Source organism: Salmo salar, chromosome 13, assembly GCF_965601325.2.
Source record: "Salmo salar chromosome 13, fSalSal1, whole genome shotgun sequence".
Classification (NCBI taxonomy): Eukaryota; Metazoa; Chordata; class Actinopteri; order Salmoniformes; family Salmonidae; genus Salmo; species Salmo salar.
This window is the reverse complement of record NC_138303.1, coordinates 53,588,733-53,607,143: the sequence shown is the minus strand read 5'-3', so window position 1 is coordinate 53,607,143 and position 18,411 is coordinate 53,588,733. Positions and strand designations below refer to the sequence as shown.

Genomic DNA, 18,411 nt, shown 5'->3' with positions numbered 1-18,411 from the left:
ACTGCAGAGAAGAACAGTAGAAGACAGGTTGGGATCCCTTTTGGACAATCAGAGCCTTACAAGCGTGCCCGCAAAAAAGGCCCAACCAACCCCCTTTCCAAAGCAGCCCGTTTCAGAGAGATACATGGCGAACCAAGGAATTTCCACGTGAATACATTAATGACTTCTTACTCCAAGCGGGCGGCGGTTCGTGTGCAAAGTATAAGTGAGAGTAGTTTCAAAATGTTAAGTGTCTGTCCCTCTCTCTCACCATCTCCATGTCTTTTGGAACAAGCAGCCATATTCTAGTCAGTCCGCTAGGGACCTGTTTCCAATGCATTAAGTGTGTATGTTTATCCTGTGCTAACATTTAGTTAACTAGTAAATAAATAATTCAACCAATTTGTGTAGTACTGAATCATAAGTAAGGCTTGGGTTTTTGCAGAAGCAAGGTTATGACTGTTCAGAATGATATGATAAGAGGTTATGATTAATAAGCTGACTGTTTATGGATGTGATAGGTAAAGACCTTAAGAGTTTAATTTCGGAGATGGTAACTCTTTAAAAGAACCGCTCTCGTGGTGCCCCAGATCCAAATTAGGTAATTGTTACATGATTAATTTAACCGAGTAACAAAACATAGTTAATTGGTTAGATAAATAAGTCTTCAAATTAATGAAAGTAAAGTCGTGCTACACCCGCAATAACATCTGCTAAATGTGTAATGTGACCAATACATTTTATTGGATTACATGGCAATGCAGAAATTGATAGCGCACATAGCTGCGAGCAAGAAGGTTGTGGGTCAGCAGACCACCGTGGACAAGAGTAGGGGTGGAAATATCTTTATAGTAAAAGCATTGCATGAATCATGTATAGTATTTGCAGGTCCAAGAAAAAAAATAGCCTTTTTATGTCAAGCAGTTCTACGGTATTTTACATGACTGGAGACCTTAGTATGATTTTTTGTAATACCACAGAAATTAAAGGCTAAGCATGTACAGAGATGGGCCTATGTTAATTGTATCATACACTAAAATAACACATCCTAGATCTGAATGAATGAAATAATCTTATTAAATACTTTTTTCTTTACATAGTTGAATGTGCTGACAAATCACACAAAAATAATCAATGGAAATCCAATGTATCAACCCATGGAGGTCTGGATTTGGAGTCACACTCAAAATTAAAGTGGAAAACCACACTACAGGCTGATCCAACTTTGATGTAATGTCCTTAAAACAAGTCAAAATGAGGCTCAGTAGTGTGTGTGGCCTCCACGTGCCTGTATGACCTCCCTACAACGCCTGGGCATGCTCCTGATGAGGTGGCGGATGGTCTCCTGAGGATCTCCTCCCAGACCTGGACTATAGCATCCGCCAACTTCTGGACAGTCTGTGGTGCAACGTGGCGTTGGTGGATGGAGCGAGACATGATGTCCCAGATGTGCTCAATTGGATTTAGGTCTGGGGAACGGGCGGGCCAGTCCATAGCATCAATGCCTTCCTCTTGCAGGAACTGCTGACACACTCCAGCCACATGAGGTCTAGCATTGTCTTGCATTAGGAGGAACCCAGGGCCAACCGCACCAACATATGGTCTCACAAGGATCTCATCTCGGTACCTAATGGCAGTCAGGCTACCTCTGGCGAGCACATGGAGGGCTGTGCGGCCCCCCAAAGAAATGCCACCCCACACCATGACTGACCCACCGCCAAACTGGTCATGCTGGAGGATGTTGCAGGCAGCAGAACGTTCTCCACGGCGTCTCCAGACTCTGTCACGTGCTCAGTGTGAACCTGCTTTCATCTGTGAAGAGCACAGGGTGCCAGTGGCGAATTTGCCAATCTTGGTGTTCTCTGGCAAATGCCAAACGTCCTGCACGGTGTTGGGCTGTAAGCACAACCCCCACCTGTGGACATCAGGCCCTCATACCACCCTCATGGAGTCTGTTTCTGACCGTTTGAGCAGACACATGCACATTTGTGGCCTGCTGGAGGTCATTTTGCAGGGCTCTGGCAGTGCTCCTCCTGCTCGTCCTTGCACAAAGGCGGAGGTAGCGGTACTGCTGCTGGGTTGTTGCCCTCCTACGGCCTCCTCCACGTCTCCTGATGTACTGGCCTGTCTCCTGGTAGCGCCTCCATGCTCTGGACACTACGCTGACAGACACAGCAAACCTTCTTGCCACAGCTCGCATTGATGTGCCATCCTGGATGAGCTGCACTACCTGAGCCACTTGTGTGGGTTGTAGACTCCGTCTCATGCTACCACTAGAGTGAAAGCACCGCCAGCATTCAAAAGACCAAAACATCAGCCAGGAAGCATAGGAACTGAGAAGTGGTCTGTGGTCCCCACCTGCCGAACCACTCCTTTATTGGGGGTGTCTTGCTAATTGCCTATAATTTCCACCTGTTGTCTACTCCATTTGCACAACAGCATGTGAAATGTATTGTCAATCAGTGTTGCTTCCTAAGTGGACAGTTTGATTTCACAGAAGTGTGATTGACTTGGAGTTACATTGTGTTGTTTAAGTGTTCCCTTTATTTTTTTGAGCAGTGTATTTCTCAAATTCCAAATCAATGTGTTTGCAACAAAAATGTCCCTGTTTGCAAATAATTAAATCTAAGGCATCATTATGAATCTGAGCATGGTACTTTCAAAAGTTAAGACTACCTTTTCAACCCAGACAGAGTAGGCCTACCAACTCAGAAAAATGTAAGCTTTAACTTCTGACTACTCTTCTCCGGTGGCTTAACCCAACGAGAGAAAGTCACAAGTGTTTCCCTAAAAGCTGTCTTGGTTGAAACATTTTCTATTGTAAAGAAAGTGAATAGCTTAATCAATTGATAGTGACATAATTAGATTACTTCCCAAGCTATAGGTTGTAGCTCAGCCTCAAAGTCAAAGAAACAAAACAAAGATATCACCATATGCATTGGAGTCACCTCTAACCCGTGTATTTCACAACTTGTTTCTAGCATAAAGCATTGTTAACGATCATTTCATATAATTGAATCCGATTTATTTTCTTCTAAATCTTAAGCTAAAAGGCATAGGCTTTTTGCCATTTTCTTTTAATTCAAGGTATTCCGATGGCATACCCTCTCAATTCAAGTCCTGGTTTTAACTTAATAGCTCTTCACTGACACAGAGGTAGGCTATTTAAAGACTGTATGGTGGGTGGAGGAATTGGCCGAAAAAAAATAAATAAATAAATTTAAAAAAAGGTAGACATACCTTTTATTTCTTAAATAGGAAGAAATAGGCTCCAACAAAGCCCTCTGGTTGTTAGTTTAGTCAAAATGAAAATTTGACTGTTTAAATTAACTATGCCTACTCGAATTTGCCTACATTCAGCACTATGAGCTGTCCATTTCAGATTGACTGTGCTGCAGCTGCTGCTTCAAGTTTCAGCACCAAGTTACTTGAATCTGGATATAGCGAGGTCAATAACTCTGATTACTACATCATAGGCAAGAAACATACTGTTTTATTCAAATCAATTATAGTAGTAGCAAGCTATCAAAGTTGACCCTCAGTCCTCACATTCGCCATCTCAAACTGAACAGATCATATAGGCTAGTCCACGCGTACAATATATACTTTTTTGGACTAGGCCTAACCAAAAATTACTTTGAGAAGAAGCCTTTGACTCTTTTCATGATCAATATTCCCAGGTAAGAAGTTTTAGGTTGTAGTTATTATAGGACTATTTCTCTCTATACCGTTTGTATTTCATATACCTTTGACTATTGGATGTTCTTATTGGCACTATAGTATTGCCAGCCTAATCTCGGGAGTTGATAGGCTTGAAGTCATAAACAGCGCTGTGCTTCAAGCATTACGAAGAGCTGCTGGCAAAAGTGTGCAGGAAAGTGCGGTTTGAATGAATGCTTACGAGCCTGGTGCTGTCTACCACTGCTCAGTCAGACAGCTCTATCAAATGATAGACTTAATTGTAATATAATAAACACAGAAATACGAGCCTTTGGTCATTAATATGGTCAAATCCGGAAACTATCATTTTGAAAACAAAACGTTTATTCTTTCAGTGAAATACGGAACCATCCCATATTTTATCAAACGGGTGGCAACCTTAAGTCTAAATATTGCTGTTACATTGCACAACCTTCAATGTTATGTCATAATTATGTAAAATTCTGGCAGATTAACTAGTCTTTGATAGGAAGAAATGGTCTGCATATACCCTGACCCTAATGCGCTTTTGTGAAATCATCACCCGTTTGGCGAAGTAGGCTGTGATTCGATGATAAATTATCAGGCACCGCATTGATTACATGCAACGCAGGACAAGCTAGTTATACTAGTAATATTATCTACCATGTGTAGTTAACTACTGATTATGTTAAGATTGATTGTTTTTTATACGTTTAATGCTAGCTAGCAACTTACCTTGGCTCCTTGCTGCACTCGTGTAACAGGTGGTCAGCCTACCACGCAGTCTCCTCGTGGATTGCAACGTGATCGGCCATAATCCAAAAATGCCGATTACCGATTGTTATGAAAACTTAAAGTCAACCTTAATTAAATCAGCCATGCTGATTAAATCGGTCACCCTCTAGTTAATGTCTTGTTAAAAAGAGGGGAGTCACAGCTTTCCATTCCTACTTTATTTCTCAACTCCTAAATATGTGCGAACTGCACCATTTTAAACCCAGGGTTTTTAGCAGAAGCATGGTTAAGCACATTACCAAAATAATTGATTTAGAACTACTCAAATTGTGATGAGACAGATAATATTTTTTGTTGAGCAAGAGTAGTGGAAACCAGGGAAAGTGTTGGGGGAGAAATTGTTACATGAAGTGGTTTCTGTGAGAAGTACAGGCAGGGGGCTTTTTACCCCGGGTGGCGAGTTACCAAGTTACCCTAACAGGTAACATTATATTCAGTGTTTATGCAAGTTTTTTGGGACATAAAATGTATCTATGATAATAACTAGTTAAAAGATCACATTTGAGATCTGGCTAATGATTAGCCTAATAGGGTAAATGCAGATAGGGAACCCCATGCTTCAGCCTATTTATTTGTACTTTGCTGCATCAGTTGGGCTAAAGGTGATAATGTTTATTGCTAATGGCTTGGTCCATATCAGGTATGCTTAGGCTATATGTGACTCGTTTAAGAAAACTAGGTGTATGTTGCGTGTCACTACTTCACAGGAGCGCCATTTGAATGTAAACTTTCTTTTCTCTTTCTTTTTTTTTTTTAAACGTTTTTTTTGGGGGGGGGGCAGAAATGCATTCCGGAACATGTGAAATTTCATGTGCCTTAACAAAATTGTATGCCATCTGTAAATACAAATACAATTGTTAATTAATGAGCCTAGTTGGTTTAGCCATGGAAAAAGCCCGCAACCTTTCCGCTAGCCATGATTGGCTGAGATAATGAGTGGGCTGGACATGCCGAGAGATAAGTTGATTGGTCTGCCATGTAGCAAGGTTCCGTCTATAATATGAGCTGGTTAGTATGTGTAGGTAATCCTTTCTAACATGGCTGTTTTGAAAGATATCACGTAGAAGAACTGCTTAAGTGGTGCTCTCCACTTTCTGGAGGACCGAGTTTTGAAATCAGTGGAATGCCCGGTGGAATTAGAGTATGATAGCTAAGGAGAAAATTCTGCCGTTTGATTGCAAATATGAAGACGGAGTCGAAAAGAGAACACACAGAAGGCTCCGGATTACATGTTCAAACTAAGGGCAACCATGGCATCCGTGACAGAAAGGGAGAAGCATCCATCCATGTATACGGGTAAGTGAGTCTAGCTAGCTACATTTTCAGATATTACACATTTCTAATTTTATCAGAAAGTCGTTTTCATTTCAAGTTAAAGTGTACTTCCTAGCAGTTAGGGCTACTTCCCTATAGGATTCCTGTATACAGTTCACAGACATGCCACACAGACAAAGAGCATCCAGTCAATACTCTCTACCATAAAAAAAAAAAAACTCCCCTTGTTGAGACAAAATACTGTAGTCCTACACAATGACACTTCACAGGGCAGGTTGGTTATTTGCTTCGGTGTTATTCAAGGCTGCTTATGATGGTGTTTGGCAGGCAGATTGTGGTTTGTTAACTGAATGTCCCAGCAGTGTTGTTCTCATGACTTGTGCATCATGTCTGAAAAAACGATTCCCTGCATTTCCCCCAGAGACCTGACATTGCCTGGATGTCTGCATTTGTACACCAAACAGGAGTGTGTATGTCCTACAACCCATATAGCTACTCACAAATAAATTACCTAAGATCACTTGGACACATGAACTATGTATGACCAACAATCATGAACTGAACTCTAATGACACTTTCACTTTATGACTATAGTTTAATTCAACAGACTATTCAACAGTTTCAGACAACAGATGCCCTTATGTGAATTCAGCTTTGTCAATATACAATTATCTGTATTTCCCAATCTAAGGATTAGGTTGTTTCTTGTCATTGACATATTACAGCCCACATTCCAACTAATCGCATCGAGGGCAGAAATGCAAGGCCCATATTTGAGATTGCTATGGAATTATACAAATGCAGCATAGTTTCTAAAATTGTAGTGAGACTTATTAAAATGATATCAGTTTAAGATCTTGGTAAACTTGTTTAAGGTACTCTAATGTATTTAATGTATAGAGTAGACAGCTGATTCACATAGTTAAGAAAATGTTACACAAAACTGGCTGAATGGCTACGCCTCTCGTCTAGCTAGCCAATGTTAACTTAATAAGGGTGGCGCCCCATTCGCTAACTAGCTAATTTAGCAATCTAATTAAAACTAAATATCAGTGTTAAGGTTGGAGAACAAGTGTGCATCCATGCAAATTAAAATACACTATTTCATAGCATCTAACAGCCAGCTAGTAGCTAACTTAGTTGTTGCCTGGTGAATAGCTAAGTAACTTACCGTAGTGTTAGCAATTTGGCTACGATAGCTTCGACACACTAAACAGACTACGTTAATTATCAATAGAGTTGAAATGTTTAATATACTAAAGTTTAATATACGACAGTTTGGCACAATGATGGCAAAAAACCGCCCAGTCTCATCCGGAGCGCTGCTAGTACTCGGCGCCGCTGTTGAATTAAAATTACCTGGAGGTGAAGACTTTTGAACAGCTGATAGAATTGCTCACGTCGCACATGGCCCGATAATTCGAGTCTCTAGCCTTTTCCGTTTCCACATGATAGGCGTATAAAGACAACAATATGCCCAATACGCAAACAAGGAGCCTGGCTATTCTTTCCCATCGAGGGGTGGACACTCTCAGGACGGGCGCCGCCATCTTTCCGGCCTCGCTCGAGTCGTGCACGCAACCGATGACGAGAACTGCGACGTGGAAAACCGTCAAAACGTGCCACACGACCAGGGCAGAGGCAATCGGTGTTGATGCCTCATTCAAACACTAGTCGGAACTAGGAAACTCGAAAATGTCCGACTTGCTGATTCGATGTGGCACCTGTATAACTACTGTTAGTACGTCGGAAATGTCCGAGTTTCTACTTCCGAATAATACGTAAATGCTGATTGGCTGACAGACGTGGTATATCAGAACGTATACCACGGGTATGACAAAACATGTATTTTTACTGCTCTAATTATGTTGGTAACCAGTTTATAATAGCAATAAGGCACATCTGGGGTTTGTGGTATATGGCCAATATACCACGGCTAAGGGCTGTATCCAGGCACTCCACGTTTCATCGTGTTAAGAACAGCCTACACCACACCCCATCATGCATTATTGCTTAAGTATAAGTCCTAATACCCATATGCTAATTACCTCTAATGTGGCTATCATACAGAACTAACTACACATCCTGCCTCAAGCTTTGACGTCATTACCAAGGCACGTTTCTCCATGCAAACTCATCGACAAGTAAACTACCATGTAGATACAGTATAGCCTTTTTAGTTTCTCGTGTAAATTATTGTAAGTGTGTATTTCTCGTAGTCTTGTTTAGCTTTTTTATTTTTTATTAACTAGCTACGTTTTTAGCAGTTTTTAAATTACTAGATATTTTTTATTTTATTAACCTCTGGCCTTTTGTAGCGAACTAGCTAACCTTAGGTCTCTCCGTCGATCAGAAGCACGGATGGTTCTGTGCTATGTACCGGATTGTAATCACTACTCCAATAAGCGCGCACACATTTATTTTATTGTTTTCTGACCTCGAGAGACGTCGCTGGAGCAGTGTGTTAAGGTAAGCCCTGCTTGCTAGCTACCAACAAGCTATTTTGGTTAGGTCAAAGCTCTGTGTTTAGCTATATACTTATGAAAATTGGCTAGATAACCACCGACCGTAGGTAACGTGCGTGTACAATGCACGTTACCTACCTTAGAAGTAAAAAGACAACCAGCATGTGCTAGAATGACTGTTGAGTGAGCTATTCAGCTAGTTAACGTTAGCTCACGGTTTGTGTAGTCATACTTTTTCACGTGGTGACATGCTAGTTAGCGTTAGCCCACCAGGGAAGATCCAACTGACTTCACAGATCATTTGATTAGTCATGTACAACATATGCACTTGTGGAACAAAACCGTTTCTGTGTTTTGTATGGGGGAAAACATTGAGGCCGCAAGTCCCTTGTGAGCTAGCTAGCCAACTTTAGCAAATGTAGTTAACTAGCCAACCAAGGTGCCTAACTAGCTATTCAACCAGGCAATATTTAGCTAGTTAACTAGTTAACATTAGTTCACCATTTGTGTAGTCAGACTTACTACATTAACTAACATTAGGGCGACACCACGGCAAGGATAGTTGGTTACTTAGTATGTCACCACTTAGAAAAGTCTGACTACACGAACGGTGAACTAATATTAACTAGTTAGCTAGCTAAATATTGCCTGGTTGGCTAGCTAGTTAGGCACCTTGGTTGGCTAGTTAACTACATTTGCTAAAGTTGGCTAGCTAGCTCACAAGGGACTTGTGGCCTCAATGTTTTCCCCATACAAAATACAGAAGCGGTTTTGTTGCACAAGTGCATCTGTTGTACATGACTAATCAAATGACCTGTGAAGTCAGTTGGAAATGTCAACAGGGATGGAAATTAAGCTTGCCCGAGGCTAGTACTTTTCAGACTGGGCTTGTAGACAATGTGCCAAACTAGCCTGACACAGCAGTGAAATGTTGCCTTTACAAACATTGCATGCCACAGATTTAAACCTGATTGTTACCCAGGCTAGTAGAAATCCTTATGTTCTACCCCTGCATGTCAGTCCCCTTCAGACGATTCCCTTATCACTGTTGATCCTCCTCAGTGACCTCACGGCTGAGGGTTTTAACTTTCCTCTTGAGAATTAGAATCATAAGTACAGCCGTATAGCTCATCGCAATACTTCACCTCTTCGGGCAAATAGTGTCTTAGACTGTCTTGATCATCTAGTTGAGCATTCCAGATAATTCCAGCAGAAATGTCCCATCCACATAGTAGGATTTTAGATGTGCAGATAGACCAAAGTCCAGTCTATTTTACCGTTACTATAGTCAAGTCTGTGGGTTATGGTGTTTAAATATAGATGTTACCATTTTAGTAATCAACCTATTGGGGGGGGGGGGACTACCACTGACTGAATGTATCTTTGTTTTCCAGTCCAACAGGAGTGCATCCCTCAGACCATGCGGTGCATGGACATCCTGTGCCAGTGGTATGACATCCTGTGCCAGTGGTATGACATCCTGTGCCAGTGTGATCCGAGCACAACCGTCCAGTTGTAGACTACAGCAGATCGAGCCTGTGGACAGAGAGGTCAGTAACTCATCAAATGTGATACAATGAATTTGTAGATATATCTGCACAGTATGGTTCCCATGAGTTAAGATTGGGTGGTGAGGGGCCACTTGTCACATTGTCCAAGGTGTGTTTGTGTTATGAAAAACTGTGTTTTCTGTCCAGATAAAGATGGTGATACAGCATTGAAAAAGACCTATCACTGACCAAATGTCTCTTTTGTTTTCCAGTCCAACAGGAGTGCATCCTTCAGACCATCCGGTGCATGGAAATCCTGCGCCAGTGTGATCCAAGCATGAGCGTCCAGTTGGAGGCTACCAGTAGTGGAAAAAGTACTCAATTGTCATACTTGAGTAAAAGTAAAGATAACTTAATAGAAAATGACTCAAGTGAAAGTCTTCCATTTAAACCTACTTGAGTGAAAGTCAAAGTATTTGGTTTTAAATATACTTAAAGTATCAAAAGTAAATGTAATTGCTCAAATATATAAATATCAAAAGTCTAAATCATTTAAAATTCCATATATTAAGCAAACAAGACAGCACCATTTTCTTATTCTTTTAATTTACGGACAGCTATGGGGCACATTCCAACACTCCGATGTAATTTACAAACAAAGCATGCGTTTAGTGAATCCGCCAGATCAGAGGCAGTAGGGTTGATAGGGAATGTTACATTTACATTTTAGTCATTTAGTAGACGCTCTTATCCAGAGCGACTTACAGTAGTTAATGCATATATTTCATTTCATGCATTTTTTGTACTGGCCCCCCCGTGGGAATCGAATCCACAACCCTGGCGTTGCACACACCATGCTGGTGTTGCAAACACCATGCTCTACCAACTGAGCCACAGTGTGTGTGAATTAGCCGATTTTCCTGTCCTGCTAAGCATTCAAAATGTAACAAGTACTTTTGGGTGTCAGAGAAAATGTATGGCGTAAAAAGTACATTATTTTCTTTAGGAATGTAGTGAAGTAAAAGATACCCCAAAAAACTAAAGTACTTTACACCACTGGAGACAGACAGGTCAGTAACTCATCAAATATGATACAATAGTTTAAAACATTGAATTTGTAGATGCATTGAAATTGTCATTTTATGTCCCCTTTTCCCCATGTTTTAGATGAGGCGTGACATGCGAAACATCAGTCTCACCCCACGAGAAGCAGTGCATGATCAACGTCATCCTCAGCAAGGAGACCTGCTGGAAGTGATGTACTCTCACACTGGGGGTAAGACATAATTTAAACATCACAGATATAAATTCCTACTGTGACCATGATAATATGCAATGTGAATTGTGTTGTACTACTTATTAACAAAACTAAGGAGCTGCACTGACCAGACTTTGTGATTGAACTAAATTACTTTAGTTGGCTGCTTTGAGCAAAACTTTAATGTAATAACCTATTATAGGAGCCTATTATTTGTATGGTCTTTATATATTTTTCACTTTTTCAACAATGTCAGGTACAGGTAGATGACTGGGGCTTTCAGCAAGTAAGACACAAGGGGTAAGAAATAATTGGAACATCACAGATAAATTCCCACTGTGCCCATGATAAAGCTGCTTTGAGCCAACTTGTATATAATATAACCTATTCTAGGAGATTTGTGTGTATGAACCATGTGGAATATTTTTGGACCATTGGCTTCCCAGAAAACGGGTACCGACAGGAGGAGCAATACGAGTCTGTCAGAGGTCGTCATGCTGGATAGTGATGGAAGCTTGGTGGTCCACAACACAGAATCAGGTGTTCCTTCGTGATGTGGCCCTGACCTTGGACCTGGTTCCAGTAAGGATGGTCTTCACGGAGGCTGAAAGACCCTCCCTCCTTGATATAGAAATCCTTTGACTTCAATGGTAAGGCCCTTGCACCATAAGGACACTTGACCTCTAACCACTGCAGTGGTGCTCACCAGACCATCCAGTGAGTCTCCCAGGACCTAAAGCCCTGACTCCCACACATCCATCCCTGTAGCCATTTTGAATGCCTGATGCCCTCCTCTTTATGTGCCCCACTTTACAGATAACACCCCATCCAATGAGTCTGATCCCCCGACAGCACCATGCTAGCCTGGTTGCCTGCATGCCCCAGGTGCCCTTGTTTTTGAACAATGTCTGGTACAGGGAGGGTTGCTGTTGTTCTAGCTCAGGTTCAAGGAGAATGCCATTCCACTGAACCTTCCCCGGGGACGGTTCCTTAGCCACTGAAGATCCTTCTCTGTGGGCTCTCGGGACAGAGGGTTGTAGTCTTCGGCCAGGTACAGGTCCTCCACTGACTACACCTGGTTGGGCATGGCTGGCCTCCTCACATTCCACATCTGTGCAACCGATACTGTGAACCCCCAAAATAGGCTGCATTCCTACACTTATGAGCTCCACGGAGGCATTTGCATGTAGGAGGGAATTACCTGGTCACTTAGAGAGACCTGACCTGATGTTAAGTGCCACATGCCTTTCAATGTTTGACTTTGAACACCCTGAAATGCATTTGTTGTAAGAAAGTGCTATATAAGTTTGACATTAACTGTAGAATATTTAAACTGCTATTTTCATAAGGACAAGTGCAGTTATTCCATAAACTTTTAATTCATAATTTGGGATTTTATCACTTGACATCAGTCAGAGTGCAAAGTATCCTATAATCAAGACTGAATACATGTACCACTCTGAATAAATAAATACTTTGTTTCTCTGGTCATGAAACTAAAATACAAGAGAATGTCTAAACAAAGTCAATTCTGAATGTCAATAGATTAAGATTAATTCTCAATGACAACATTCTATACTGAACAAAAATAAATGCAACATAAGGTTTTGGTCCCATATTTAATGAACTGAAATAAGAGCCCAGAAATGTTTCATAAGCAAACTTCTCATTTTGGGCACATTTGTTACATCCTTAGTGAGCATAACTCCTTTGCCAAGATATTTGATTCACCTAACAGGTGTGGCATATCAAGAAGCTGATTAGAGTATGATCATTACACAGGTGCATCTTGTGCTGGGGACAATAAAAGGCCACGCTAAAATGCTCCGTCTTGTCACAACACAATACCAGATGTCTGGTATTAGCATGCTGACTGCAGGAATGTCCACCAGAGCTGTTGCCAGATAATTTACTGTTAATTTCTCTAACATAAGCCACCTCCAATGTCGTTTTAAAGAATTTGGCAGTACATCCATCCGGTCTCACAATCGCACACCACGTGTAACCCCACCAGCCCAGGACCTCCACATCCGGCTTCTTCACCAGCGGGATCGTCTGAGGGGGTGCTGATGAGTATTTCTGTCTGTAATAAAGTCATTTTATGGGGGAAAACTAATTCTGATTGGCTGGACCTGGCTCCCCAGTAGGTGGGCCTATGGCTGCACCCTTGCCCAGTCATGTGAAATCCATAGATTAGGGCATAACTAATTTATTTCAATTGACTGATTTTATTTAAGCTTTAACTAGGCAAGTCAGTTAAGAACAAATTTGTATTTACAATGACGGCCTACCAAAAGACAAAAGGCCTCCTACGGGGGCTGGGATTCAAAATATAGGACAAAACATCACAACAAGCGAGACCTAAGACCACAGCATGGTAGCAACAACATGGCAGCAGCATTGCACAAACATTATTTGGCACAGACAACAGCACAAAGGCAAGAAAGTAGAGACAATACATCACACAAAGCAGCCCTAACTGTCAGTAAGTGTCCATGATTGAGTCTTTGAATGAAGTGATTGAGATAAAACTGTCCAGTTTGACTGTTTGTTGCAGCTCGCTCCAGTCGCTAGCTGCAGTGAACTGAAAAGAGGAGCGACCCAGGGTATTGTACATATATATGAACTTAGTAAAATCTTTGAAATTGTTAAGTTTATATTTTTGTTCAGTATCGCAGTGAGTTATCACTCATCCAAGTCTGTTATCCAGAGTAATCTGGTTAATGATTATATAATTCATTAAGTGGCTATTTTCGTGTAGAACACATTGTATTGCTGATGCTCAAACTTAACAGCTGCACTCACCGACACAGGATAAACTTTATCCCTCATGCCGGCCGTGACCAAACCTGAAAGTTGCCTTAACTGTAGCTGCACTTCTCAACATGACCAGACTTCTCCCATTTTAATGTTCTTATGCACATCCTTAAAATGTCATAAGGTCTGAAAGAGACACCAAGGTTGACATACTGTATAAATAATTATCTAGGCTAAATAATAAATACTTTTTTTGATCTACTGCTATTCTAACTAGCTAGCTATGAAAGAAAGGGGACCAAAGAAAGAACTACACGGTTATCAAAATGTCACACCAAGATAAGCCTACACCAAACACACTTCATTCTACGTGTTTGTAAAATTCACTGTGAAAAATGAAGGGTGGAAAAAAGTATTGGAACCTTTTCCATGTTTTACCGCTAGGTTTTATGGGTATTATGACACCTCCACTGTGGCGGACTATTAAAACGTTGCGGCCCGCACGGCCGTGTGGGGGAAAACAGTCTGGTTACCTAGGTTAACCCATTGGCTTACAGCAAAAACTTCCCTTACAAAAAAACTTGTAGTTTTAAAGTTGCAATAAAGTGCAGTAACTGCAGTCAACTGTGATATTTTGGACGCAGTATTTGTAACATACTGCACTCTAACAGCAAAAGGTTTGACTTTTTCCAAACGCAATTTTCTTGTCTGCTTGTTTTAGTCAATTACAAAACTTAATTTAAGAAAAGTACTTGTCTAAAGATTACTCTCGAGCGTTCTCACTATGTAAAATAACGTAATGTTGGGCTTCCCTCATGCCCCTTTTCATGACAGTGCTAGCAGCCACGTGAGCTAGCTAAACTCAGCAAAAAAATAAATAAATGAAGTTCTCACTATCAACTGTGTTTATCTTCAGCAAACTTAACATGTGTAAATATGTATGAACATAACAAAATTCAACAGACATAAACTGAACAAGTTCCACAGACATGTGACTAACAAATTGAATAATGTGTCCCTGAAAAAAGGGGAGGGGGTCAAAATCAAAAGTAAGTCAGTATCTTGTGTGGCCACCAGCTGCATTAAGTACTGCTGTGCATCTCCTCCTCATGGACTGCACCAGATTTGCCAGTTCTTGCTGTGAAATGTTACCCCACTCTTCCACCAAGGCACATGCAAGTTCTGAGATCCAGGCTCTTTGCTGTCCATGGCAGAACACTGACATTCCTGTCTTGCAGGAAATCAAGCACAGAAAGAGCAGTATGGCTGGTTGCATTGTCATGCTGGAGGGTCATGTCAGGATGAGCCATCAGGAAGGGTACCACATGAGGGAAGAGGATGTCTTCCCTGTAACGCACAGCGTTGAGATTGCCTGCAATGACAACAGGCTCAGTCCGATGATGCTCTGACACACTGCCCCAGACCATGACGGACCCTCCACCTCCAAATCGATCTTGCTGCAGAGTACAGGCCTCTGTGTAACACTCATTCCATCAACGATAAATGCGAATCCGACCATCACCCCTGGTGAGACAAAACCGCGACTCGTTAGTGAAGTCAGTGCACTTTTTGCCAGTCCTGTCTGGTCCAGCGACGGTGGGTTTGTGCCCATAGGCGACGTTGCCGGTGATGTCTGGTGAGGACCAGCCTTACAACAGGCCTACAAGCCCTCAGTCCAGCCCCTCTCAGCCTATTGTGGACAGTCTGAGCACTGATGGAGGGATTTGTGCGTTCCTGGTGTAACTCGGGCAGTTGTTGCCATCCTGTACCCGTCCCGCAGGTGTGATGTTCGGATGTACCAATCCTGTGCAGGTGTTGTTACACGTAATCTGCCTCTGCGAGGACGAACAGCTGTTCGTCCTGTCTCCCTGTAGCGCTGTCTTAGGCGTCTCACAGTACGACCATTGTAATTTATTGCCCTGGCCACATCTGCAGTCCTCATGCCTCCTAGCAGCATGCCTAAGGCATGTTCACGCAGATGAGCAGGGACCCTGGGCATCTTACTTTTGGCGTTTTTCCAGAGTCATTGGAAAGGCCTCTAGTGTCCTAAATTGCCTACCGTCTGTAAGCTGTTAGTGTCTTAACGACCGTTCCGTTAAACATGCATGGGAAACAGCGTTTAAAACCTTTACAATAAAGATCTGTGAAGTTATTTGGGTTTTACAAATTCTTTGAAAGACAGGGTCCTGAAAAAGGGACATGAGTTTAGTTACAAACATGAACATTATCTAGTCAACACCATCAACACAAGCGGACTATACAGCTACAAGTAGTGAGTTGAGTTATAAATGGACTATACTAAACAAATTACAGTAAATGTCTACCTGTGATGAAATGTTTTCCACACACAATGTCAATATAGCACAGGATTTCTAAACCCTACTTAACACGGGGCTATTTGGCGCGCGAGGCCGGATTGGCAGATGTAGCAAATGCATGAGCCCACAGAACAGTTTTTCGAGGGAGGGGAGAGAGACAGCCGCACGAGATCAGCCACGTGTGCAATTTAATTATTGAACTGGGAACATTTTAACTCTGAGAAATTATGTCACAATAATAACACAATCAGAATGATTGGGAAATCAATTTTTTTTTATTAACAAATCAATACAGAAAGTAAATGGGGGAACACAAGGATATATAAATATTATACAAAGGACATTTGGGCAAGGGGGTACAATATCACATTACACAAGGACCTTAAGGGGGATACATACACTTAAATCAAACAGCTTTTTGTTAGAGTATTTAATGGTCTTAAAATATAGTTCCATTTATTGTTGTAAGGTAAGAAAATGTGGTTTTGTTTGAAAATGTAAATTTCTGAATATGAAATTTGGCCAAAAGGATAATGAAATTAATTACATAATTGTAGCAACTTGTTCTATCATAGGTAAAGAATCCAAGCAGTACATCTCTCCACAATATTGTAAAATCTTCATAAATGTGTTCAATTATACTGATGTCTTGCCAGTTTCCTTACATGAATACAATGCCAAAAAAGATGCAACACCGTTTTTGTGTGGTCATTACAAAAGCTACAATTTGAGTTAGCTTTTCTTAAACTAATTCATATAGTGGTTGGCAGGATAATATTTACTAATAATTTTAAAGGAAACTTCCTTAATTTTGTTAACAAGTAGGTATGTGTGTGGCAACATCCAAACTTTTTCCCCAACAGATATTATCAATAAAACTGTTCCAATAAGGCATGACAAAAGGTATCGCTCTGTTGTTGAATGGATGAAAAGAGAAACAAATCTTTCCTATTGATGAGTCAACAGGGAAGGTAGGTTCTAAGGGTCAGGTCTTGACACTTTCCTGAATAATAAATCAACACCTGAGGGAATGGCATCTAAAACAATTGCAAAATATTTAGGTGTTACAGGGATCTTGTAAAGTGTTAAGAATTCCTTATAACTAAGTTTTAAACTCTGCATTTACAAGTTGGCTCACCAACAGGATATTATTTCGGAACCAGTATTCTAAAAACAAAAGTATTTTTATACCATATATATCCCGATTATTCCACATATAATAGCTGTGTGGAGAAAAATCATGCTTAGAAATTAAGGACCATGACAAGAAAACCTGATGATGAAAAGCAGAGTTTCACTGGAACTTCAATATTAATAATTGCAAACCAACATGAAATTAAGGCCACCAAAAGTAGAGAAGATGTGATGAGGAATACAATTCCACAGAAGTGGGTCTTCTTGGGAATTGTTTTATCCAATTGATCTTAAAAGTATTATTTAAGGTAGTAAAGTCCAGAAAATTCATCCCACCATACTCATAAGTGTTCACTACAACAGTTTTAATACGATTGGGAACTATTTGGGGACCAGTACAGGGAAAAAAATTAATAATAATAAATGAAATGTATGCACTCACTACTGTAAATCGCTCTGATAAGAGCGTCTGCTAAATGACTAAAATGTAAATGTATTTATGTTGGGAAGATTTTAACATGACACCGGCCACTAGGCTTCCTCTCACTACCATATTTGGAAGTGAGTGGAAACGCCAAGTTGTTGCACATTTATACATTCGGTGAAATATTTCTCATTGTTCTAGCTGTTCTTACCATCTCGAGCGTACAACTGGAATTTATTTTTGTTGCTACGTCTTGTGGGCAAAGGTTACGCATGAAGATTCCTCCGCCTATTACGCGCTTGTTTGTTTTTGTATAAAAAGGCAACTTTCAAAAGCCTGGTAAGTAATGTACGATGATTGCTTGCGTTTACAAAATAATGTAATTATACATTTGTAAATTCGGAAAGAAGTTTCAGTTGTCAAGAACATGAAACAAGATCAGTAACTTACAGATTGGACGACATAGCTACTTTTCCGGCGAAGAATTAACGTTAGCTAGCTAAATTAATCAGTTTTTTTCTGACGCTTCAATTTGATTCGAATTTCTTCAGACCCTGGTGCCAGTGGAGGTAGCTTCTAGTTAACCAAATAACGATTGCTACTCAGTTTAAAACATACTTCAGTTAGCTAACTATCGACTGTGCCGCAAAAGCATGCTCGAGCGGCAGAGTCGATATCCGCGCTTTTAAACCCAGGGTCGTTACACTACTCCCTCCTTTCAAAGAGCGCGTACTCGCGCTAGCTTGAGACTACGTTTTATAGGAACGCGCTCACCGGGCAAGCACACGCACTGTTGTGGATGCAAGGTCCGATCACTTCTGACACCAATGTAATA

General features: G+C 41.0%; 1 protein-coding gene and 1 long non-coding RNA gene across 5 annotated transcripts in view; one reads left to right on the top strand and one right to left on the bottom strand.

The window, feature by feature from the left end:
• LOC106567394 (vitamin K epoxide reductase complex subunit 1-like protein 1) overlaps positions 1-7,448 on the bottom strand; it is a 32,351-nt gene extending 24,903 nt beyond the window's left edge. The window contains exon 1 of the mRNA XM_014136576.3: positions 7,090-7,448. Coding sequence (XP_013992051.1) covers positions 7,090-7,280 — 191 coding nt within the window. The 5' untranslated portion in view covers positions 7,281-7,448. The remainder of the gene's footprint in view (positions 1-7,089) is intronic.
• Positions 7,449-7,858: 410 nt separating this feature from the next.
• On the top strand, positions 7,859-12,549 carry LOC123726229 (uncharacterized). Of its 4 annotated transcripts, none has more exons than XR_006758592.2 (8): positions 7,859-8,199; positions 9,590-9,745; positions 9,958-10,059; positions 10,692-10,755; positions 10,853-10,961; positions 11,200-11,243; positions 11,390-11,593; positions 11,760-12,549. It is a non-coding gene; the product is annotated as an uncharacterized LOC123726229 (long non-coding RNA). The 4 variants fall into 4 exon arrangements; XR_006758594.2 differs by having other exon boundaries at positions 9,958-10,086; XR_006758593.2 differs by lacking the exon at positions 10,692-10,755 and having other exon boundaries at positions 9,958-10,086.
• Positions 12,550-18,411: the final 5,862 nt, after the last annotated feature.